A 26,382-nucleotide genomic window follows, 5' to 3' on the forward strand; every position below is an offset into this window, starting at 1 on the left:
AATACGGCTTCCGCTCAAAACCTTCAAAATAAAATCCGTTTACGAGGCTTTCAGGTCGCGCCCTCTGGCGGCCATACTGGAGGTCCACAGCATTTACCAACAACATCCATGATGAGGGGATTGCATACTTTTCTAAACTTACAACTTAGACGGCCATCGCAATAGTATCTACATACATTGAATAGGTATGGTTAATTTCTGTGCTGTTTTTGGCTGGTAAGTGATAATTTCATCATTTTTAGGCCTATTTGGTTTTGTGTTTCAATAGTGTTAGCATGTTAGCTAGCTATACCTTAGTACCAGCTTTGTTAACAAATCTGATTTGCAGGATAGCTTAAAGTCCCTGGTCCCTATGTACAGAATATTTGCCTCATTATATTATACTCATTTATGAGTAAGTTACCATAGTATGTCTCTAGATAAACGACACCATCGCAGTGAAGACTGGTTAATGCTATGTGTTGCTCTCTGTGTAGCAATTTTGACAAATTTTACGCTTTTATTGTGAAAGCAAAATCGCCGTACTTCCGGCGTTCCTCTAACTTTCTGTGACTGGCTTGACGCAGCTGGCAGGCAGCGTGTACCATGTGATATCGTGCGCAAAGCTGTCTGTGTGTGTGTGTGTGTGTGTGTGTGTGTTGGGTGGGGGTGTGCTACTCCAATGAGTACAAAAAAAAAAAAACACCACCAACTCCTCTCATTGATTCATTCTCAGACTTTTGCTTATGAAATATTTATTTTAAATATAACATTTGACTGCACAAAAAAGCCTAGTGGGATACACAGACTATAGTACACTACACTTTATTCTCGGCAGAAGTCCCATCCCATACAGAACGAGGCAGGCAGGCAGACAGCAAGACAAATATAAATAGAGAAGGGGGAGCGGTGTCAGAGAAAAGCACTGAGAAATGCGGCTAATTTAAGTGAACAGCTCTGATCAAACTGTCCAGCTGTCCTAATGTCCAATCAGAGACTCAGCAGCATCTCCATGCTGTGTGTCTCTGTTCACATCACTAGGATGAAACTGTATCCATAGCAACACCAGCATCGTCCTTCCTGTGGAAACCAACAACAAAAACAACAACAACTGCTTATTTATCCTGTCTATGACATTACCCATTATTGGATATATCATGGTCCGCAGTCTAACATTATCCACTGGCAGAATGATGAAATATCAGGAAATAAAGCATTGTTAGGAAAGTTTTAAAAAGCGTGTAACAACTGTGGACAGCAAATGCTCTAATCAGGGCTACGCTAAGTAAAGCCTGGGCACAAGAAAACATGTGACTTATGGGTACTGTTTATGAGTATAAGTAGTTCTATTCTATTGTATTCTATTCTATTCTAGTCTAGTCTCGTCTATGTCTATTTAGGCCCACACAGCACTACATTTACATAAATAGTAGCCTACAACAGACCCACATGAATACAGAATGAACTCAACCCCATCTAAACTTCAGTTTACCAGGATAAATAGGCAGAATACTTGCAAAATGGCTACTCACACTGCTTTGTACAAATTCCTCTGTATCTGCTGGCGTCTCTTCTCGTTGATGGGGTACAAACAGAAGAGCAGAATCCCAGTGAAAAGCAGAACGATGGGAACAGGAGCTATCAGGACCCGCAGGGCCGTGATTACTGCTGGCGGGTGTCTGCAAGCCCCTGGCTTATACCCAACAAAACTGAGGGCGAGCAGGCACAAAGAAATGACAAGCAGTTTGACAGAAACAACCTTTTCACAAGTTACACAGAATACAATTGCCTGATTGTGTTGTATGTACTTTGTGTATCCTGTGTACTTTTTTGGAAAGCTGTGTGTAACTCACTGCAGCACCAAGGTGGATAATCCAATAGACAGCCCTCCTACAAACTTATTGAAGAAGACGAAGCAGGAGTAGAAGACAGGCTCCAGGTCTTTACTGCTGGGGTTCTTCAACTTGAAGTCATCCACCACGTCTGGGAGCATAGACCTGCAGAAACACAGCTAGACAGGTAACCGACTGCAAAAAGACAGACTAGAAGGCAGACGGAGAGAGAGAGGGAGAGGAAAAGTGGCATACAGACAGACAGGGAAGCAGACAGGAAGGAGACAGAGAGGGAGGCAGAAAGACAGATATGGGGACATATGAAAAGTAAGGAAGGAGCCCAGGCAGGATGTAGTGTTATCACTTATAAAAAAAAAAATCATGTGTGCCAAAGCACTTTAATTGCATCAGATGTTCTCTTTCATCCTCTCCAAGACACGACAACATAATGTAGCAGTAAGCAGAAAGGATTTCGGTTTCTCTAACTTGGAGAGAGCAGTCGACGATTTCGAGATTTTGATTTTCTAATTTTCTTCATGACTCATCAAACCATCTGGAATCACTGCTCAATAGTTGTCGGGGGTGTTATGCTGGGGTCATTATACAAAGAACGGATAATTGGCTGTAAGTGTAAGTGCGCGTGTGTGAGTGTGAGTGTGTGTGGGCGGGTGTGCATGGCCAAGTCTCTGGGGATAAATGTTACAACGCAGAATACTGAAACCAAATTTTGGCAGTAACAATTTTTTTTTTATGTCATTAGTCTTGGTTCCACATCTCTGAGCACACACAATACTGTTGTGTTGTTTTTGTTTTTTTTGTCATATCTGTTAGTCATTTGCATTGCAAAGAAACTCTGCCACTCAGATGCCTGTACAGGCTGCATACATGTTAGTATAGCATTGCCATATCATGCAGTAGTTTACAACACTGATTACCAATTATGAGAATATGAAATATAGGAAGAACCACACAAAGAGGATGTTTTCTCCTTACTGGAAACCACAGTGAAGACAAGTGACCCCTGGCTTCTTGAGAAAAGACACAGCATGCTAACTAAGGCAGTCACCAAGTGTGATGTGTTGGCCTGGCCTAGCAACAGAACAACTAATAAAGCCAACAAATATCAGCAGAGATCCATGAAGTCTATCCACAGTTTGCTACAATCATAATAGAGAGAATAGATGAGTAGGAGGTAGAAACATAAGATATGAAAGTGAATGCCTAAATCTGAGGATTCTGTGACACATACTTGCATGCACATGTAGGGATGTGCGTACACATTGTGTGCAAGCTTACAAAAACATGTGCATGTACAAAGATACATGCATGCACACAGGCACAGATAAACGGTGCAATACCAACAAAATTCTACACAACCAGTACCTGCAGTGTGTACCTAGCGTCAGACCAACACCTGTAAGATCTGACCAAACCTCGAAAATGATGCATTTACATAGACTTACAGTGGAGCCACAGGCATTGGACACATGTAGCATAGCTGTAAAGTTGGCGTAATGTCTTTCATTTAGGTGTTGTGTAAATTTAGCATTCAGGTAGCTTTGGCTTAGAGTGTAAATGATGTCTGTGCTGCACCTATGCTACAGTAAATTTATTATGTACGCATTCATGTGTTTATATGTTAGAGAATATGGCTACTTTTATAGTTATCTGTGTATTAACGTCTGCATGTGTGCAATCAAAGTATAAAGTGTGTGTAAAAATACACAAAAATATACAGATTGTTCAGCCTGGGGATGCATTAGAGAAGGGCGTCCCATCCCCCTCTGACTGAGAGGCTGCAGATTCACCCTATTTGCCCATATTACAATCTAGAGTTAGGTATGGTCACCGGTGGGAAAACTCTTCTGCCCACAGAAAGTGACAAATCGAAACTTCAGAGCAACATACAAAACTGTCTCCTAAACAGCAGTGAGCGAGCACATCGTCCAGGGAAAGCTGGACTCACCAACTTTAGATCTTCTGTCTCTCTTGTGTCTTTGCTATCCTTTGGTATAAAGCATCACAGACCGGCCTGGTTAATGACATGTAAACATGTTACATGATTTCTGGGTATTGAAGTTCTCAGTTTTCAAACAGTCACCTCTCTCACTACCACCTGGAGCTGCCGACGTGTAAAGTCGCCTTGTGCAGCTGTAAGTTATTAGCCAACTGTAATTCAATGGAACACACTGTTTGGTGAACAGATCCCTCAAGTGGACAAACGTGGGAATTAAAAAGTGGATGCTTCTCTTCAAAAGAAAGGCTATTCATTGTACTGATGCCATTGCCTGTGGCTGGGTTCAAAGGTCCTATAATTACAAATGAATTATCCTATTTTTTTTTAAATTTCAGCTTGGCACAAAATACAGCCTAACAAATGTATGAATCTGTTTTCATAATTATTATGGGGATCAAACAATACAATGCTGGTTTTGAACAAACACAATGAGCACACTGCTGGATAGGCTGCTATAGCTTTTATGTGCTGGATTTTCTCGACAGTTGCTTTCATACTGCTTGGCCACTTTCTCCAGAATAAGAGAATGACTGTGAGTACCCCTCTGCTGCACCTCCTTACCTGTCTGGTCATGAGAGAACTTACAGTCTCATTTGGTGAGTCACATGAGTCACAAACAAGATGTGTATGTGTGTGTGTGTGTGTGTGAATGTGCACTCCTTCAGCACCATGCTGTGTGTGTCAAAAATTATTTGGGGTGTTGTTTTCTTTTAGCAAGCCCGTGTCATCATTTGATGCATCATTGTTGACAACACTGATGGAAGTGGGTGCAGCTTGTTGTGCGTTTTCCCTGCACCGATGATATATAGCCTATATATTTTACTAAGTGAGTTATATACTGTACCTTCCCTATTGCTTTGCACATGTCGCAGGTCTGGTTTACTCGCTCATTTACGCATCAACGTTCTCAGCAAATTATTGGTTAGGCCATTGTGTTCGCTATATTATTTGATTGTTTTACCTCACCTTTGGACTCACTTGAGGCTTGGGGCATTTGGCCATGGTTTACCACTGTGTAGATTTCCCCACAATATATAAACACATTATGTGCTTTCTTATGCGCTACAGGCAGGTAGTATAGTGTGCCATATGAGGACAGATATCAATTTATATATAACATGGGTATCGCATCTTAGGGCAGTTAGTCAAGTGTAGTGCAAACGCACCACGTAGGCGTTGCAGGTACTGGCTCTTTAGAATTTTGGCGTAATTTTGATCATATATGGACACACACACACACACACACACACACACACTCACCAGGGCAGCAGGAAGAGCACTGCCAGACTGAACCCTCCAATGATGACCATGAAGATGAAAATAGGAAGACTGTTGCCAGCATAAACAATGGCTGCCATTGCTGGAGCAAACATCTGAAACATGGACTGTAACTGTAAAAGCACTTTACAAATAAAGTTTCATTATTGCTCTATATCGTGATGCATATCAGCTTATAGTAAGCATCCTCCTGTTGAAGTTAAACTCACAGAGAGGCCAATGTAGAGTGTGGTCTTCTTCCCCAGCCTACACAGCAGAATCTGCCACAACGGGATAGACAGTGTAGCTGCTGTCTGAACAAGAAGAGAAAGAGACAATTAAGACAGACTCTTTGAGTTACTGATAGGGATCGGACGATATATCGAAACTCAATATATCGCAATACAAAAATATGACAATATGTATCGTGGGGCAGAAAAATGATATTAGTGATATTAAATTCATTTTATTCTGCTGTATGTCTGCTGTGAGACAGCTTGATCATCACAATTTCACAAGCTCTCCATCCAAATTATATTATTTACACTTTGTAATGACATTTTAAAACTGTTGTTTACGTTCTAGCAAACCAATGTCATCGCTAGAAAGATTTGTGGCTCAGAAATAAACATAATTCTGCACAGCCAGACTTTGTTGTCACTGAACATTTCTTTATTACATCGTATCGTGGTTGTATTGAATCGTGAACCCCATAACGTGTATTGAATTGTATTGTGAGATAGACATATCATCCCATCCCTAGTTACTGACATGAATGAGATCACTTGAAACTCTGATAGTGTATAGAGTCTCTATACAGTGATGATTCTAGTACTGATATAGCGTATTTCAGAAAGGAATTAGGTCATAGATTGTAGTAGTAGATTATACCTAGTAATTTTGCAATATTTTAAGAAAAGTTTTTGTTTGATTGATTGATTGATTGATTGATTGATTGATTGGAGGTAAAAGGCGAGATTTTGGCAACATCTTTTGTGCTAAGCGGTCATTGCTGTGGTATTATCGCACTGCACTTCCCAGAGATCAGTGTGGGCAGTATTGTGACGACTTTTTCCTTGGATTTTCTGTTGATGAAGTTTGATTTTCTGTAGGTGGCGCTCTTTTCTTTGTCTGTTCAGTCATGGTGGCTATCACTGCTCATGCTAACTACCCAGTTCTTCTTCTGTTCATTCCAAACAAATGGGAAACTTAAAAAGCATCACTTCCTGCGCGACACAGAATTTTTCCCAATTAAGATCCACCAGACACCGGGTGATTAGAACGGCAAATGTTAAGGAGCGCCTCTCCAAAGGGTTAAGGAGCGAAACATCTATGAGTTGTGAACCTCGGCTGATGACCCTGCAGCTGGCCCCTCCTTAGGTACTGTCGGAGGTGCATCAGGCAGCAATGCCAAGCAGGCAGCAACACCTGTCTGTACTCTTGATTAGTCTGATTGCTAGACTCCTGGATGTCCCAAACTTCCTGATGTGTGGTGAGGTACAGTGCATGTCTGCAGTTGTTCAGACCTGTTTACTGTTAATGTAGCAAGTAATTTGCCTAAAATATGATAAGAATGGTATGTAGGTGTGGATAGTGACCACATTACAGAGGTGTCATCAGTGTGTATTGTGCCACTCACCATCGTCGCAAGAATAATGTATTGTAAATAAGGCCCCAGGCTTGTAGCATAGGTACAGAATAAGGCCATGTTCCCCTGTGCCATCTACATACAAGATGTCACAGGACGAGAGGAGAGGCGAGGCGAGGAGAGGAGAGGAGAGGAGAGGCAAGGCGAGGCAGTGGTTATCTTTAAGGCAAAAGAACTGTTTACAGGCAAGTTAAGAGAATTATTAAACTTATTTCAGTAATCAAACACCTATCCACACATAGCAACCCTTACCTGAAAAGCAAGTGAGGAGAAAAGAAAGCCAAAGATCAGTCTGACATAAGGAGTGTGTCTCATCACCATTTTCACACCAGTCAGATAGGGCATTTGGATCCTGTCCAGAGTACTAAGAGGAGCTGGAGAGGGGGCAAAGGAGAAGAAAGTGGGATCACTGAACTCATTGGCCAACTTCTTTAGTAGTGTACACTGTTAGAAGAAAGTGTTTTGAAACCCAAAAAGTGGTGGCAACTCTGCTGCCACCATTATAGGGGAGTTAAAACCCTGTTTACACTGGTGTATCAAGACAACATTTAGTGTTATAAAACACCCTCTTGTGACTGTTTTGAGATCCGAAAATGGCGCTTTGAAGCACTCAGGTCACAGAGTTTTCAAACCTGATATGGAGCATGGATACACCAATGAGATAAGTGTTTTGAAACACATTTCAGAGATTCAAACTCTTTTATTCAAGGATTGGAGACACCCCTGATTAGAGACTTCACGGTGTTTCGAGGTCTGTAAAACCTGGAACTCTAAAACCTAGTAAGGTGTTTCGAGAGCGTATTTTCCTCAACTCCAAACACCACTTAGCTGTTTTGTTGCCTTACTTTCATGGACTGAAAACACCACTACAGTGTTTTAATAAATGTAAATGTTTATATGCTTAGTTGAAAAGGGAAACTATTTACAATGGTTGAGTTATCTATAGTTAAACAACTTAAGTACGACTTAAAGTCGACTTAAACGACTCAATACCAACTTAAATCCTACACAAATGGGTAGCCCCCAGCACCAAAAATGAAAAAATAGGAATGGGTGTATACTGCTCCCTCTTTAATTGACTGACAACTATTGACACATTGATTTGGCAGGCAAGTACGTGTTTTTAATTGCGTTGTATTTTATGTCTATAACAGTTTTGTTGACATTAGTAATATTTGAAAACAATACAGTAAAACAGGCCCATGTGATATACTATGGGTTAGAAGGCCTTGTTCTCCATCTACAAATTAAGCTATTCAAGAATGTAAGCGAAAATTTCCCAAAATTTATATGGCCAAAAAATCCAGATTGGAAATTTGATTGGTAATTGAAACTGAAATATTTGGATCAGTGGTCAAATCTATCTCATGTAAAATAAAATGGTGCTATTTGAAGATGGTCTCGTATAAACTGACTTTCAAACTTTCAAAACACTCTTTGTGTGTCTGCAGACTCATACATGTGTATTGAAACATTTAAAACTGGGTATAGCTCCGAAACCCTCACTTTAGTATAGATTTACCATGTTTTGTGTTTCAAAACCAAAGTATTGTGTTTAAAGTGCTCCCAAACACTGATATTAGTGTTTCAACTCGAACACCCCCCTAACACCAATTCCAGTGTTTCAATGGCTACATAGCACTGCTTATGGTGTTTCATAACCTGATAACTGCTGTCTCCGTACTCCCACTTCTAACAGTGTAGAGTAATAGGATTCAAATTTCCCTCTTACAGTCCAGAATGTCTATACCGGTCAGTCAATACCAATTATACTTAAAGGACCATACCTGTGTTTTTGCATGTTTTACCCATTTACTACTATTCACGTGCATACTTTACATTAATACTGACCATTTTCAAAAGCATACCATACTTTTTTAGATGTTTGAATGTGTTTTTCTTACCTCCCAGACAGCCATTCGTTTCAGTTCATTTTGTTACGGCACGAAAATCAGAGACTTGAAACTTGCTTGAGATAGGTAATCCATCACATTGAACATCCTGCCTGGGTTAATTTTTGTCAAAGTTACTGTATCGGCGTGTAGTAATTTAGTTGAATGCCCACATTGCCCGTCTACATGTATTCTGGTATGTTGACATGCTGGTGGAAGCTCTGACATCATTAAAGTCGGCATTGCATTCACACGCTATTTGGCCAGAAAATCAAACCCAGCAGACAAACGAAAAGGAAACATAGGCACCATGAAAAATATGATGTGGATTTGGCGTCTTCTTGCTTTCAGAATGTTATGATAGTCTGGCTAATTACCAAGTGGAAAAATAGTTTTTCCGATTTATCAATAGTACTTGAATGCACCATCACTCTGAAACCCACACAACAGAATGTAGGCCACTTCTCCACCAGAAAATAGTATTGAGAAGAAAAGATTTTTTCACATACTAAATTCAAACCTCCATGACTTCTAAATGCGGGCATGAATGTTAGCTGGAACAGAAGAGAATTTTAAGGTCGGTTTATCGCTGAATGTTTGAATTTTGAAAAATAGGGAAATTGAGTATGAATATTGAATATGAAATATTCAAAAATGTAAAAAAAAAAACCAATATCATATGCTTTGAAAAATGGTCAGTAGTTTATGTGTGCAGTGTAGTAAATGGAGTAAAATAGTATGATCCTTTAACAAAACTTGTCAGAACTTTGTTGCTATGGTCCAGAGTTTAGCCACTAATCTTTGCTGGATAAAAACACTTCCTGATACAATTATCCAATCGCATGTCATCGAACTCAGAGCCAGAACCAATTAGAAGCCTTAAATCACTACGGGCTTCAGTAACTCACCCAGTTGCTCCTTGACTCCCAGGAAAAGCACCAGACAGCAGAGGAAGTAGAGGGAGGCCAGGACCAGAGCAGCCACTATGTAGGCCCTCCTCTGAGACCAACAGACAGAGTTGATTACTGATAGCCAATAAATAATAATTACATAAAGACAATGAGATGAGATGTCAAATTTCAAAAATATTTATCTTGTAGGCACATTGCAGGAACAAGAAATAAAGCTAAAGATATTACAGATGGGGCTCCTCTAATTTACTTCTCTTCAACTTATATGTCATATGTCATGATATATGTATGTTAAATATCATTACATTCTGCTGATCGCAGTTGGTTAGTTAGTAAAGATTTTTATTTTATTTTGATGATAACCTCATTTTTCCCAGTGGAACACACTGGCTACGTTTCCATCCATTCCCTTCCTAACCTGATTACACAAGTAACCTTGACCTAACCTAAACTAACCTAACAGGGTTACTCAATGGATGTAAACGCAGCCAATTACAGTGACTGCGTTTACATGGACTTGAGCATCCCGGTTATGATCGGGTTTTTGAAGTATCCCATTTTTGTGTTTGTGCATGTAAACATCATATCCCGATTTCAGAAACCTGGATAAGCCCTTATCCCGGTTTTGAGAAACCCGATTATGCTAGCTGGAGTACTCCGAAAGAAACCAGGATACTGTTGCATGTATACATCTTATCCCCGTTTCTCACCGCTGCCGACTACCTGCGCAGGCACGGCTTCAGCCAAGTGACGCAACAGAAGAACACAAACAATGGCAGCAACGAGAGCATCTCACTTATGAGGAAACGCTATGAGGATACTTGGCAGTTTAGATGGGAGAAAGCATCGAAATGCTGACCTATTCAAGTCTGTAGTATACAGACTACAGGACGCCGGTTTCCCAACACGTACAGTGGAGCAAGTCAGGTCACGGTGGAAAATACTAAAGAAACATTACTACATGGCCAAACATCAAAACAAAAGAAGTGGCTCTGATCCAGCAACTTTCAAATTTATATTAAATTTAATATAAGCCAAAGTCTGGTGGTCTCGTTTTCAATAGCCACAGTCAAATTAATTTAAGGTTAACAGTTACAGAGGAATATCAGATTAACGATTTCAAAATTGCCGGTTTGTGTTGTAAACATCACAGGCGCCTGCGCAAATAACATGCAGTAATCAGTAACCGGGATACTAGTATTTATCATGTATACAGGGATAGGAATACCCAGATTCCTCTGTGTTCCATGTAAACGCCATATCCCGAATATGATCAAAACCGGGATAAGCCTCATAACCAGGATACTCAAGTCCATGTAAACGCAGTCAGTGAGAAACACACCACAGCGTAATTTGTTAATAGCACATATTGTGACTTGAGTCTTGGGAGAGAAGTGATGCATGGATCACTTACTGCCTCAGCACAGGCCAGTGGCCCTGTCAGAGATGAGAGAAAATGGAAGCTAGAAAAGCACAAGAGAAAAGAGAAAGACACAGAAGGCAAGATAAAAGGAGTATAATATGTGGCATATAATACAAAATGAATCTGCTGCAACCTAACTGTGTCAGTGAGGGATGAGGTGAGGTTGTGGAGGGCAGGATAAGAGAGGTTTATGGAGGAAGTATCACTGTAGTTGAGTTGACTGCAGACCCGTGTTTTCTTGGCGTGGTGCACCCCCACTATCTGACTCTGAATGACCCCACCCGCCAGCACTGCAAACACCTCCATCCCCATTCCTAGATGGAAAAACAGAGAAGAAGAAGAAACAGAGGGAAAGAAAGATGTGGAAATGAGATCCTTGCAGATGTCTCAGACATTGAAATACCTCCAAGAAATAGTAACAATGAAACTATCTTCTGTTGTTTTCGTCATCATTTCGTAAATAACACCACCAGTAACTTTCCCTTTGTTTTAGATGTTCTTTTTTATGCTTAAGGAAGTGGTTTTCTCACAGTACACAACCTTTTATCTGTTAGATGATGGTCTCACCCTCGGATAACCCCAGTCTTCCATTACACCTCAAATGGCCAAGGATGCCCAATTCTCATCTAAAGACACACCGACAACCTGCCAAATTCTAGCTTTGTTTGTATAAACAAAGCTATTTGTCAAGTAATGGTAATTTGAGACAACAAATGATTTTTGCCTTTTATTCGTCTCCGCCAACAAAAACAGTTCCCTCAGCATTCCACTACCCAGTGGAATGACAAACATGACATGGCATTAGAGATCGATTTAGATCCATTTAAATACACTGATCAACTTTTGATTTGTGCCTCTATAAGGGAAACACTGCATCCCATAGTAAAAGACATCGCGTAGTCGCAAAATTTCATGGAGATTTGATTCACTTAATAGGAAAAACAGGTTTTGCATAAAATTCTAGATGACAGAAAATTATCATGCAGACATGATAAAAAATGATTCTATGCCATGGCCTAGGAGCTAGGAGTTTTCTGTATCACAGGGAAACAAATCTACCATCTCAGACTATTCACTTTTACTTATAAAATTACTGAATTGACCTAGATCCACACCACAATTATCTTTTTCATGCATCTCTTTTTCTAGCCTAGGTGTTACATTTAGCCACTATTTGTGGACAGGGAGATTTCCCATACGCTATGTATAGGAAGCACTGTGGTTATCAGACTTCTTTGGATAAGACAAGCGAGTAGCACAAATTTACGGGCATCAGCATCAGCCATTTGTCGCCAAATGATTTGGGAATCAACAAATTGTTCCCCATGGTCCAAAAAAGTACTTAGATTTGTCCTTAGTTGGCAACAATGACTTTGCCATTTTTTGTGCACAGCCAATTCTCCAGTGGACCTCTATGGAATTGTGATGCAACTGCAAAGCCTCAAATGTTTTTTGTTGCTATTTTTTGATTTTGTTGTCTTACTGTATCCGGTGGCTGAGTCTCTGGCATTCTGGTCTCCGCCCAGGAACATGTTGAGTGATGAGTAGGGAACATGGTGGCACTACATGAGAGAAGGAAATTTAGGCTGGACTGCATCAACACAGTTTAAATTGATCTAAAATTAGTTGTAATTAGAGTTTAGTAAAACTGAGTTTCAAATGAGTTAATCCATATTTAAAATTAGTCAAAGCTTTGTTGCACAATTTAAATTAAATTAAACCTAAATTTAAATAATTTCAGCAAAGAGTATATAATTGGTTAACAAAAAACAAGCACTCAAATGCAGCCATTTGTGCAATATGCCTAACAAAAAGTAGTACAGATAGAATCCGATTAGCGTCATCACGATCGCCGCAGCCATATTGTTGACATAGCGCTACAGCTGTCAACATCAACAAGTGGCAGGCTAGGTGACAGCAACACTAATAGGAAGCTAGCCACCACTAGCGTTACCTATTACCTATTGCAAATTACTGTTTCTATTGCGTTAGGATCTATTACAAAATAGCGATTGTGTCCTGTGTTATACATGGCTGTAGTAATAACAGCAATAAAAACCCTGGGGTTAGTTTTTATGCCATCCCTACCATCCACAGGCATGAAGGGAAAGAGACAAGGATCTGCCAGCACAGGAGAGATGTGTGGATAGCTAGGATAAACAGGTGAAACTTTCAGCCAGCTCCTCACAGCAAAGTCTGTTGTGAGGAGCTGTCTCTTTCCTTCACATTTGCGGATTGAATTAAAAATCTGTATTTTGTTACAGTTGATCATCTTGCCAAATGCCATTACACTGTAACATTGCTCTGCTTTGCTGTCACTAGCTAAATAAATTAGCTTGCTACAAACTATCAACTTCGCTTAAGGTATCTGTCATGGTTCTGCCATGACCTGCATTTGTGTTTCTTTCTGTTTCTCTGTGTTCCCTGCCTCCCTTGTGTCTCCGTGATATAAATCGATCTCTAATGCGCCTGATGCGCGCATCACATCATGTCTGTCATGTGGAGATGCACAGACAGCAGACCAGCAGCATTGTATTCAATCCACAGTGTTAGCTGGTGTGAAAACAAAAGTGAAACTTAACATTCCACAGTTTGCTCCAAACTCGCCTGTGTAACACGTCTTCTGCTGCCCTACAAACTTTAACGGTAGGTGGTGTTATTATCTTGTGGTATTTAAGTAACGTTATGGAACTAGGTAATTGAACCGTGTCGCAGTGCTTCAGTGTATAGAATTGAACACACGGGTCTGTATAGGATCTGTGCTTGTTCTCCTGAGTATCTGTCCACCTGCTCTGAAATCCAGCTTCTGTTTACTCTGAGTGCATTCGTCGTTGGCAGTGGTGGGCTATTTTTCCCTGAGTTTCACATATTGGTGTGTTGCTGTATTAGATGCTTTGGGTGTTGTGTTTTTTGCTGTGGAAAGCGTTTTGCTGCCACACAAAGTTTACAACGGACGATAATGTTCTTTGCATCCTTGACTGAGAGAAATTCAAAGTAATGGGAATACTTCCAGCTGCTGAAAGTATGCGTCACACCCTCACCCTTCATCTTTTGTTTTGCTTGTTTAGCTAGTAGCCGACGTAAACCTGCCAGCGCATGTCCTTAAGATACATATGAGGAAAAAAAAACAAACAGGGATTTTGGAAAAAAAAAAACTTTGAAAAGGAGAGAAAAGGTTGAAGGGAGTTCAGGTTTAACTAACGCAGTACCGGAGCATTTCTGGGATTAGTAACTGTAATGCAATTGCTGAATTTGAAATTGTAATCCCTCACACGACTCGTTACTGAAAAAAGTAATTACATTACTATAACGCATTACTGAGTAACATCTAATGGCAACTATAGGAACTACAACAACATTGGCAAACATATGTGTCCTCGTCCTCCTCCACAAGTCTTAGCCAAAGCTCCCAGCTCTGCCCCAACCTCTCTCACCTCTCCCGTCCCTGCGAGCAATGGTGGCGTGACTTTGACACGAAGTACGAACTGGCGTTTTCACAACAGACACCACCTGGCAAATTAGCATTACAGTTCAGAAATGTCAAGTGAAGAGGTAACATATCCCATTGCAAACTATTATAAATGTGTAGAACATCCCACAGAGATCCAGAAATACTATAGACTAGTCCATACCCGGGGATGCGCGCGTCACATCTATGTGCAGACTTGCCAGAAATGTGCATAAACAGTGTAAATTTGGGAAAATGGAAAAATCAGCTTCGTCAGTCCCTGCCTATGCCAATGCTCAATGCCCATGTGCAGTTTCAGATTGATTGGCCAACCCATTGAGAAACAAAATGGATGCAGACAGACGGACAGAGTTTTCCTCATTTTATAGTAGGATAGTATTCGATCAGCGTCATCACGGTCACCGCGGCCATATTGTTGACATAGCGCTGCAGCTGTCATGTGACAGCCTAGGTGACAGCAGCGCTAATAGGAAGCTAGCCGCCGTTAGCGTTATCTCTATTGTCTATTACCGTTTCTGTTGCATTAGGATGTATTACAAAATAGCGATGGTGGCCTGCGTTACACACGGCTGTAGTAATGAGAGCAATAAAAATCCCTGGGGTTAGTTTTTATGGTATCCATACCGTCCGCATACGTTAAGGGAAAGAGACTGAGGATCTAAGCCAGCATGAGAGATGTGTGGATAGTTAAAGTTAGGAGAAACCGGTGAAACTTTCTGCCAGCTCCTCACAGCATAGTTTGTTCACCTCAGGTTTTTTTGTTTACCACAGGTCAATCTAGGAACCCATCGTGTGTCCGTCTGACGACGATTAGACTCTGGGGGCGACGGCCAATATCTCCCAAGTTTTATACCTCTGTTAATTGTAAAACGAAGGGAAGTACCACCTGATAAAGATATTGAGCTATTAGTGTCATGATAAAAGCATTTGATTACATTCCTGAAATTCTTTCCAAAACCACAAAGTTCCAATGCCTTGAAAATAAAAGGATGTTCTACCATGTTGAAAGCTTCATAAAAGAAAAAGAATAAAGCCATCATCATTTATATAGTCACTATATTCAAGCAAGTCTAGGACTAGGCGCACATTATTACAGTATGTATTGATCTACCTCTCATAAATCCTGACTGGGTGTCACTTGTTATTTGAGAAAGCCCTTCTTTAAGACGATTTGAAAATATGTGTGTTAGCAGTTTGTAATCATTGTTGAGGAGCGTTATTGGTCACCAAATATCCAATATTTTGGGATCTTTACCTGGTTTGGGAATAAGAACTATTATACCTTGCCTCATAGTCTGTGGAAGTGATACATTTTCTATAGTTTCTTTTAGTGTTTCAAATAAAAGTACTTTGATATGTTCCCAAAAATGTTTATAAAAATTAGCTGTAAGGCCATCTGGGCCGGGAGAGCGATCAGGAGTCAAGCACTGCACTGCTTTCTCTAGATCCTCATATGAGATATCTGCCTTACAGTCATTCCTGAAATCTTCATATATTTGAGGAATAAACTCTCTGATTTTGTCAAAGAAGATTGCTGCTGTATCGGGTGAGAAATTAGAATAATGTAAAAGGAATACATTTCATTGGCTATTCTCTTTGGGTCAGAGCATTCACTGCCATTGATGATCAATGTTCCAATATTATTTTTTTCTAATCTACAAAAATAAGAAGAATTTCTCTCTCCTTCCTCAATCCATTTTGCTTTAGATCTAATGTAAGCCCCCTTTGCTTACCTTGTGTAAATATCATCCAATTTGGTTTGTAGTGTGAGTAATTTCCTTTTGTCAGCATCAGTAATTGTGGGTTTATTGCAGCACAGACTTATCTCTCTTGTCAATTTGGCCTCTTCTAGCTGGGTGGATTGTTTCAGTTGTTTACTAAAGGATATGGAAAAGTTTCTTATTCTGAATTTCAAAAATTCCTATTTGGAGATATAAGAAGAAAGGCTGGCATCTTCAAAAACTTAAGTAATAATGTCTTTAACCCCCTGACAGTAGACCTCAGAATGTAACAGGCTGGCATTACATTTCCAATAACCCTTATTTCGCTCGTAAGAATTAGTAGGTTTCAGAGTTAAACTAATAAAACAGTGGTCGGATAAGGGGGCAGTAGATATAGAACAGTCAGCAACAAATTATTTTATACAGTCAGAAATTAACCAAAAATCAATCCTAGACCTGCTTGAACCATCTGGCTTAAGCCAAGAGAATTATTTTAAATTAGGATGTATAATGTGCCATGGGTCAATCAGATTGTGACTACTACAAAAATTGACTAGATGAGGATTATATTGATGGTTATGAAACTTGGTGGATGAGCGGTCCAACCACTCATTATACACCATATTGAAGTCACCTCCTAACATAATATTATTAGTTGGGTATCTAGATTGCAGATCCTTAATAAGATTATTGATTTCAGAAAGTAAGCTCTTATTCTGGTTTATATTATTGTATCCATAAATATTCCCCAAAATCACAAAGGAGTGCTCAATTGACAAAACACATAGGATCCAATGTCCGTCCATACTTATTTTGGAAGTAATTATTTTCCCAGGGAAGTTGTTCAGTAGAATTTCAGTACCTGCAGAGCGATTGGTTCCATGACAAAATAAAATCTTATCACCCCATTGGTTGGTCCAGAACTTTTCATCAGATTCATTAGAATGAGTCTCTTGTAGCAAAACACAGTGCGGTTTCCTGCCTTTGCAGAAAAGAAAAATTGCCTTTCGTTTAGTACTGTCTCTAAGGCCCCTTGCTTTAAGTGAAATGAAACAAAAATCTGATTTAACAGAGAACATTAAAGAACAACTTAAAAATAATAACTCGAGGTTTGTTTGCAGGAAAAAGGCTGCTTTAGAATATGAACATAAGGCAATGTCCCTTTGTAGGCAATCAACTGAAATGTCCTTCTTAGAAATGAAAAAAAAGTTGTTTGGTCAATAAAGTGACTTGAGTTATAAACCTAGCTGAATAGGTAATTAGGGGACCATAATTCTTCCTCTGAAATACGCTCGCTGACCTGCTTCTCTGGCTTGCTTGATCTGTGGCCATACTGCTGCTCTCGCCTCCCTGTCAGCCGGTAGGATGTGCTCTGCAAAGCTTACATTCAGCTCCTTGCACACTGCAGAGCCCTTGGTCAGACCCCATGGTGAACTGCATGATGACATGGCGATGCCTGCCTTCCTCCTTTTTGCCCAGCCGGTGTACCGAATCAACGATGCTGTCGATCTTGTCAGTCCATTGTGGAGCGATCTTGACCAGAATCTGTGACACCTTCTCTCTCGTGTTTTCATTTTCTTGCTCCTTGAGCCTGCGCAGTTTCAAATTCCAGCGGCGTTTATAACACTCAAGCTCCAGGACCCTCTCTCTCAGATTGGCATTCTCTGTCCCGATTTTTGTAACCTCTTTTTCCAAAGTAAGAGTTTTGGACTTAGAGTCTTTTATTTCTTTGGCGTTGAATTCCACACTTTTGGCCACTTCTGCAATCATGACAGAGTTGTTCTTCATTTGCACATTAAGCTCTTGTAGCATAGCAGAGAGGTTGTTCACAGCGGCAAGTATGGTGGCATTAGATACCTCCACTTCATCTTTTGATTTCTTGAGTGGGACGCCGTGCCTTCGAGGATGAGGTTTCCATTTTGTCGTCGCTAGCATTACCACAGTAATTGTGCGAGGATAGCGCTGTAGCAGCAGTAACGTTATCCTTCGTCTGGTTAGGTTTCGGCATTAAAAACAGTGGCGAGAATAACGTTAAATAAAAAGTCAGAATTCAATCTTTGCACAGCAATATCTATAAAACAAGTCTTGCGTTAAAAAGAAGGACTAGTTTCTAAACTTTGGGGGGCAAACAAATGGAGCTTTCAAAATAACGTGCGCTCAGTTCGCCATTTTGCCGGAAGTCCAAAACCCCGAAATATTGGCCGTCGCCCCCAGGGTCTAATCGTCGTCAGACCGATAGACGATGGGTTCCGAGATTGACCACAGGTAGGCATTAACGTTAGCTAAGGGAAGAAGAGTTTGTAAATTGATTGGTCATAATTGATCCAACGGCAATAATGCTAGCTATTAAATTAACAGTGAACAGTTGTGTGGTGTACCTGTAAGGCATCCGTGATCTGTGATCCGCTATAAGGCATAAAAGTCAGAGGAGGAGGAGGTGGAGAAGCTGGAGAAGCAAGTACAGCAAGTGCACTGGTCTGCTGCGGGGGGAGACAGCTTGATACGACGAGCAAACAAAGGTGTATCTTGCAAATGTAATACTTTGAATTAACTGTAGATTCATATGTTGTCTTGTTCACAATAATTTATTTAAGCTTGTATTAATTTACTAAGGCCTCGGAATCTTTGACTGCTAACCGTTCTTTACCCAGAGCCAGGCAAACATGCCTCCTTTGTAAAGTATTGGGCTACTTACAGTCAAAATAGTTTTGTCGATTTTTTTTGTCAAGTACTATTTTTAAATAAACAAGTTAAATGCTATTTCCTCTCGGCTTCATTTTGATATGCACGCAGGCTAAGCTTGCTTCTTGTTTTCTTACCTCTTCTGTGTTCAAAGCAAGTCACAAGGCTGTCTGAAACAAATCAGGCACCGAGGTAAAGGTTTTAGACGGTAGTACAGATGCTGAAATGCTATTTTCAAGCAAAACACATGTATTGCTTGTTGATATACTATCAGCCTACCATATCAACTATGAAAAAAAGTTATTCCTCTTTTCTGCACATCTGTATCCTCAGACATGCCATCCACAGGTTAGTGCTAGATAAATTGATTTGATATTATATGAACTAAGTCAGTAAAATCTTTGAAATTATTGCATGTGAGGGTAAAAATAGTTGATTTTAATCACCTTTTCTTGTTGCATTTTCTCTTCTTGCCTCTAACATGCAATACATTGAAGACAAGTTCATCATGATCATTGTGGTAGCTCTCAAAAGGTTATAGGCGATTTCAAATAGGCCTACCCAATGCAGTGTATTGTTGCTGAGGGTGTGCTGTATGCTACTGTGAGCTAAAATTTCAAACAACAGTCAGTCAGGTGTTCACCCTCCAACACCCCTGGACCCAAACAAGCATATTTATTTATAAATGCTCATTAATATGCTTGATTGGGTTCTTGCTGTGTTAGATCTGGTTAGATCTGTATAATGTATTCTAAGTGGAAAGGACAGTCTGTTTTACAAATGGGTTAAAGGGGTAAACAGAAAGAATCTGGTTTGAGGTTGTAGTTAAGGTTTGGCTCATTTGTTGATGGCATTTCTCCAGTTCTTTGGTACAAAAAGTCTACACGTTTTGATAGACTTAAATGCGGGCTAAAAGTATGCATTTTGCAGTAAAAGCAACTTTGATATGAACTGTGGAATCTGTATAAGGGGATTCACCCTCTGTTATTATGCCTTTCTTTCTTGGTTTGTATGGTAATCCAATGCAAAAATGCAATGACTGAACCCAAATTGGTCTTTAGTTTGTAAATTGTAATCCTGGCTGATTTATCATTACTTGTGTATCAGAGCTAAGGCACAGAATCGTTCACATGGGCAGGCCTATACTGTACATGAGCCTCTTGAGTATTTTAGATGTGTGATAGGCCTACCACTCATTCACAAATGTACAAAAGTAGTGACCTCAAACTTTACACATGACAACACTCACTGTAACACATCAGATAATATGGATATGTTGTCTTGCCCCAGATATTTCATCTCCCTGTGTAGTTTGGTGTAAATCAAGGGATCTCAGTTTGCTGAAGGGTTCAACTCCAATGTAAGTAAATGTACCTTTCCCCTCAATCTTCCTCTCGGTTGGAGAGTGAATTGAACCCAAGGCATAAAATGATTTCCTTTATGCCTTATCATTTAGGGTAGACAGACATTTTCATGTCCAGGGGTAGTGGCAGTCCGCCTGTCTTTGGGTCTACATGCAGGTCTTCCCCTGCTGGTCTGGGCTTCCATCCCACCAGAACCTTCTCTGATGTTTTCCCCTACTCTGTGCCCCTCTCAGCTTTCCTATTGTCTCAAGAATTTAAACAACTAAGGGGAGTGGACTGGCCACTCTAAAAGCAAAATACTGTCATTAACCCAAAATAAAGAGAAAGCAGTAAGACTAGAGCCAAGGTGTGTATCATGACTTTCCCCAGTCTCAGTCATAGAGAGGAATTAAGAAAAGCAAAACACAACGATAGCAACACAAATGGGATTTACAAGTGAAGTTTGAAAAAGGTTACAGTGGCTCAGTCGTCTAAAGAGCTGGCTAATAGTGCAGACTGCAGAAGGTCATAGGTTCAAGTCTTGCTCATTATTTGGTTTGTTGCATGTCAGCCCCATCTTTCCTGTGTCATTCCAGTGAATGCTGCCCAATAAAGTAACAATGTCTTAAATATTTTCTTCACAAAAATTGATTAAGGTCATTGAGCAAGTTTTGCTCAATGGGGGACAGTCTAGTGCGGGGGGACAGTCTAGTGCGGAGAACACCGGCTAGCTTCCTATTAGCGCTGCTGTGACAGCTGCAGCGCTATGTCAACAATATGGCTGCGGCGACCGTGACAAAATCTGCACATTAGTAAAGAAAAGGTTAAACAGCTGATAACAGCATTTTTATAAGCAACACTGAAGTCAGCTACAAATGTGCTTCAAGTGCTGAGCGCTGGGCACCATATGGGTTGGGGTCTACCTTCACATCAGTGGCTCTTCCAAGATTTCATGATGCAAAATGGAATGAGTACAGCAGTGACAACTTACAGTCAGAAATAGGTCGAAGAGGCAGGTCCAGATGAAGAACCAGGAGAAGCTGAATGCTGGAGACATGGAGTCCTGAGGCATGAACCACATCATGATGTAGGAGACAATGCCAAATGGCAGAGAAAATACAATCCTGAAGGCGTGAAACAAAGGGTGAGACAGAGGTGACAAGATAAGATGGCATAAATAGCAGACTGGCATAAATAGATGAATGAAAGAGACAGAGAGAGAAAGAGACCAGTTTTTATATTGAGCAACCAAGAGTTCATGAGCAGAGCCATAAAACAAACACCCAGTTCAGTCACTCACCAAGGGATGAGTTTACCGATGCGTGTCCTCTTACTCTTGCTGACCATGTATCCAACGATAGGGTCCGTTATAGCATCCCAAGCTCGACCCATGAACAAGATCAGAGAGGCATAGAAAGCATCCATCTGGGCAGAATAGAATAGAATAGAATAGACTGGTAATTTGAGTAATGTTAAATTTCCCAAATGTTCCTAATTTGACAATTTCATGCATAACTTACACTGCTGCCAACCAGCATGTCACCTCACCAACTGACACTAACCTGGACCACATCCAGCAGGAAAATCTGCATGAAGAATCCCTTCACAGACTGAGTCAACTGGTAAGGCATGCCACCTACTGCATAGCTGATCTTCCTCACCAGTGGGATACCTGAGCTTTTCTGCAACAACAGTATGACCTTTATTTATAGAAAAATTGTAATCCCTCTAAAATGACCATTTTTGTTTTCATAAGGGTCATTTTCAAATTATGTGTCCCTATTTGACATACAAATTAAAGAAAATACATAGCCTACCATTAAGAACAATATAAGACCACTAAAAACTCACTATTGAGTGCCACAGACAGTCCATAAATCCAAATCCTCCATAGGAATTGTGGTGATTTTTCATTAGGGAATCTCTTCAATACAATAACCACACAAAAAGCCTCTTAAGTTAATGCTACTGAAAAAAATATATCTATATATATAATATATATATATATATAAATATAAATAAGTTAGGCTATTGTGCAAGTCTTAATCAAGTTGGAATGGCAGTTTCAGCACACCCGCAGCTAAAGAACCAAAAGAAGCTGAAAGATATCCGTTAAATCCCAGCTTTGTTACCGGACACTTACTGTATCAGAAGGTCCTTCTTCTCTTCCTTCGCTCGTACCGTCCGCCATTCTGCTGTTTTATTACAGCTAGAACTGAACAACTTTATGCGCGCACATCCACGGGATGTGCTCCCACCTATTAGTGTGGGGAAAATGATTTCCAGGCAGCACCCTCCAGATAATTTAGCCTACTTCCACGCATCCAAGTATAACCTTCAAAATAAAACCCACCCTTATTGACGAATGTGTTTCAAACTTGCACTGGTAATAACTTTATAAAAACGTAGCTACAAAGTTGTAGTCTTTAGGAACAATTTTGGCTCTGAAATAGGTTGAAATAGACCGTCATAAGACTCTTCCAAGTTGTCTGGTATAGGTTTGGTGAATGCTGAATTTCTTTGTGTATTTTTGATAGCTCTGTCAAGCAAAGTAACGTTTCAATGGTGGCATTTTCGGACCGACTTGAAACCACCGGCGCTCTAATTCGTAGCATTTCATTCGTAGCATTTAAGAGTTGTGCCACTGAAATAAAAACTGGACTGTCTTAAGATAGTTTTCACCCTCCCAACTGGTCTGGTATAAGTTTGATGTTTGAGACGTTCTTTGTATGTTTTTTCTTTGCACGATGTTTGTTATTCTGTACACCCTTGATTGTTCTTATTTCCAGGAATGACAACATTCATGCTTTTATTTTGAAGGCAAGACCGCCTTGCAGTCAAATTTTGCTATGACAAATGACCGACCTTTCACATGGAAAAATTGATTTAAAAAATATTTTACTAACCAAACATGACGCATTTCTTTTACTTCCAAACACGTAGGCTCCATGTTTTCCTTCTGCCAACTGGATGCATAGAGGAGGTCTATGGCACTGGGATTCTATACTATTCTATTCTATTCTATTCTATTCTGTTCTATTCTAGGCACAGGCATACAGTAAAGGGCAAGCCCAGTTTACCCATCTTTTTATTTGCAGAATAATAATAATAGGGACTTATTTACACCTGGGACACTGGGTGAATACAATTAAATTATACACACACATACACACCTTTCAGCCACACATACACATACAACCCAATTTTTTGTTTGATTGATTAATTATATATGATATTATATAATTTTTTACTGACTATTAATGAAAAACTATAGGTCTTAGTCTGATTGCTAGACTCTCTGATGTGTGGTTAGGTACGGTGCTTGGAGTATAACTCTAGGTCTCTGCAGTTGTTCAGACCTATTTATTGTTAATGTGTTCAGAAAGTCATTTGCCTAAAATATGCTTAGATATAAAATGGGGAAATATGTAGGTGTGGATACTAACGACATTACAGAGCTATCTGTGTTCTGTGCCACTCCCTTAACACAAGAATGATGTGTTGGAAATAAGGCCGCAGGCTTGTAGCGTGGGTGCATAAAAATGCAAAGTTCCCCAGTACTATCTAGATCTCAGATCTCACATGGGCCAGAGGAAATGAGATCAGAGCAGAGCAGAGGAGAGGCAGTGGTTATATTTGAGTCAAAATAACTATTTATGCATAGGCAAACAGCAGGGATTATCTGCCATGTCTTATTAGGTCTAATAACCAACAATTTTTCATGACCACTGAAACCTGGCTCAGTCAGGGTGAATGTATACCTTTAGTGAATATATGGAAAGGACACTTCCTACTGTAGGGGAGACCGAGGATGGTTGTAACATGAGGTTAGTTGTAACAGCACCAGTTCCACCAATCAGGGATCATATGATCATAATAAGTCATATGATCACTACTGTACACCCCCACTTCCTTCCTGATCTCACATGTGCGGTTTCATGGCTGTGTAAATAAAACTGCAGATTTTACAGCCAAAAAACAGATTTTGAGGTAAGAAAGTGATTTTTTGGACCAAGTTTATATTTTGATTAGCACTGACAGTGTTGAAGTTAAAATGATAGAATTTTGATTTGATTATTAGATTAAACAGTAGTCTTTCAAGTAAAATGTACCCATGCTAATCTCAAACCACCATTCTACAACAGCTAGCAATATAATGGCTGACAGGTGGTGATAGTTGTAATACTTTCAAAAAAAGTGTTACTGTGTCTCAGATTCAACAGCCATGTGATGGAACAGCACATTTCAAGTCAATTAAGTTTAACTGACTTAAGATTCAAGTTTAATTAACTGAGATTTAAGTTAATTTCATTCAAAAGACAACCCCATACATGCATGCGTAATTAAGAGATGTTAAAATGGTTTAGTTCAAAAGGATCAACATAGGCCGGTTTCACTCCTCACCTTCCTTTCCAAGATACTTGAGCGTACAGTCTTTAATCAAGTCTCTGGCTTCAAACGCGGACACTCTACCAAGACTGCGCTCTTGTCTGTAGTGGAAACACTGCGATCAGCTAGAGCTGCTGGTCAGTCTTCTGTTCTAATGTTACTTGACCTATCGGCTGCCTTTGACACGGTTAACCACCAAATCCTCCTCTCCATACTCGCTGAGCTTGGCTTCTCAGTTTTGCCCTGTACAACATTAGGAAGATCAGACTCTACCTGTCTGAACATGCAGCACAACTCCTAGTACAGGCTCTTGTAATATCACACTTGAATACTGTAACTTCTTACTGGCAGTACTACCGGCATGTACGCTCAAACCTCTTGTAGCAGGGAGACCTACCTCTATGGTCCCCGCCCACTAATTTACACACACCAGGTGTTATAGGTTACATCATTTGGCCTTCCCGTATAAATAGCCTGCATGTAGGCAATGGAGTAAGGCTGTTTGGTATCTTCTCCTCCAAACCCTACGGTTCAGCATTGGAGGAAGGTATGTAGTAACCCTTAACTTTGATCAGTAAATCTTTATATATTTCCCTGTGTTTTATCAAGCCTTTTTGTCCTTTAGGCGGGCTACTGGTGTAGGCTCCTGGGTCTGGGTACAAACAAGGTGTCAAATATTCCCATGCTACCTGCATTGGGCAAGTGTAGCCTTCACCTGCATGTGTGTGAGTGTACCTTGCACCCGGCGTTTCTAAGCACTTTTGAACGTGTGTTCTGTGTGTGATGTACACGCCTGGTGTGGTGGTAAACACTTATGGTCTTTAGGCCCCTTTAGCATTGCCCCCCTGTGGTCAATCCCTCTGCTCCCTTGCTACCAGTGCCCTTGCTTGTGGTAATTTCCCCCCTTTCCTTTGCAGTTTGGGCACTTTAAAACTGATTTCCTCTTTTATTCCAATATTTTATGTAATCATTGTCTCCTACAATTTTAAAGAATCTGTGTTGTGTATCTGTTGGCATTAAGCAGACGTGGTATTTCCTTGGGTGAAACTCCCTAGGTTGCGTTGTAGGTTACCTAGACCTGGTCACACTCTGCAGATGATCCAGAACGCGGGGGCGTGTCTGGTCTTCAACCAGCCCAAAAGAGCACATCACTCTGCTGTTCATATCCCTCCACTGGCTCCCAGTTGCTGCCCGCATCAAGTTCAAGTCCTTGATGCTTGTCTACAAAGCAGCAACCAAACCGGCTCCCACCTACCTGAACTCCCTCATTCAGGTCTACCCTCTGCTAAGGAACGGCGCCTGGTGCTACCACCACAACAAGGCCCTAAGTCTCTAGCCAGACTCTTCTCTTCTGTGGTTCCTCGATGGTGGAATGAGTTACCGCAAATAAGTAGGCTACTGTGGAGGGCAAATCCTTTTACCTTCTATATGTTACATGCAGTATATACAGTCATGTCGTGGTAAATTTAACGGTGGGTGTCAACTCCACCAACCTCCAGACGCCACAGTGATCATCATAAGCCAAACAACCACAATATAAACAAAAAGCAGTTATATTTTCAGAAAAACATTAATTCATGCCTTTTCACTTTTTCAAACTCACAAGACCCCATCTTTATATACCTTACATCAGCTTGATGTAAGGTATTTATTTGATGTATGTGTAACCCACATAAATTGTACAGCCCCATGACTAAACCTCTTGTTGTACCTCTACAATTCCCCTAGAGGGCACTGTAGCATTACTCAGAGATGCAAGGCAAGTTCATTTATATAGCACATTTCATACACAACGGCAATTCAAAGTGCTTTACATAAA

At 40.4% G+C, this 26,382-nt stretch overlaps 1 protein-coding gene across 5 annotated transcripts; it reads right to left on the reverse strand.

Moving 5' to 3' along the window:
* Positions 1-760: 760 nt before the first annotated feature.
* LOC139657365 (sodium-dependent lysophosphatidylcholine symporter 1) lies at positions 761-22,439 on the reverse strand. Of its 5 annotated transcripts, none has more exons than XM_071535173.1 (14): positions 22,318-22,439; positions 21,737-21,856; positions 21,475-21,599; positions 21,166-21,298; positions 12,443-12,521; positions 11,098-11,273; positions 9,534-9,624; positions 6,986-7,107; positions 6,725-6,808; positions 5,316-5,399; positions 5,089-5,201; positions 1,833-1,976; positions 1,512-1,549; positions 761-1,059 (listed from the first exon to the last, which is right to left on the reverse strand). In XM_071535173.1, coding segments are annotated over exons 1-14 (1,359 nt in total). In that variant the 5' UTR covers positions 22,366-22,439; the 3' UTR covers positions 761-1,057. The 5 variants fall into 5 exon arrangements, with proteins under 5 accessions (XP_071391274.1, XP_071391271.1, XP_071391272.1 ...); XM_071535170.1 differs by having other exon boundaries at positions 1,512-1,688; XM_071535171.1 differs by lacking the exon at positions 6,725-6,808 and having other exon boundaries at positions 1,512-1,688.
* Positions 22,440-26,382: the final 3,943 nt, after the last annotated feature.

Source organism: Centroberyx affinis, unplaced genomic scaffold (assembly GCF_046629955.1).
Source record: "Centroberyx affinis isolate AG114_WGS23_722 - 3 ecotype Tasmania unplaced genomic scaffold, CSIRO-AGI_Caff_v1 ptg002675l_1, whole genome shotgun sequence".
NCBI lineage: Eukaryota > Metazoa > Chordata > Actinopteri > Beryciformes > Berycidae > Centroberyx > Centroberyx affinis.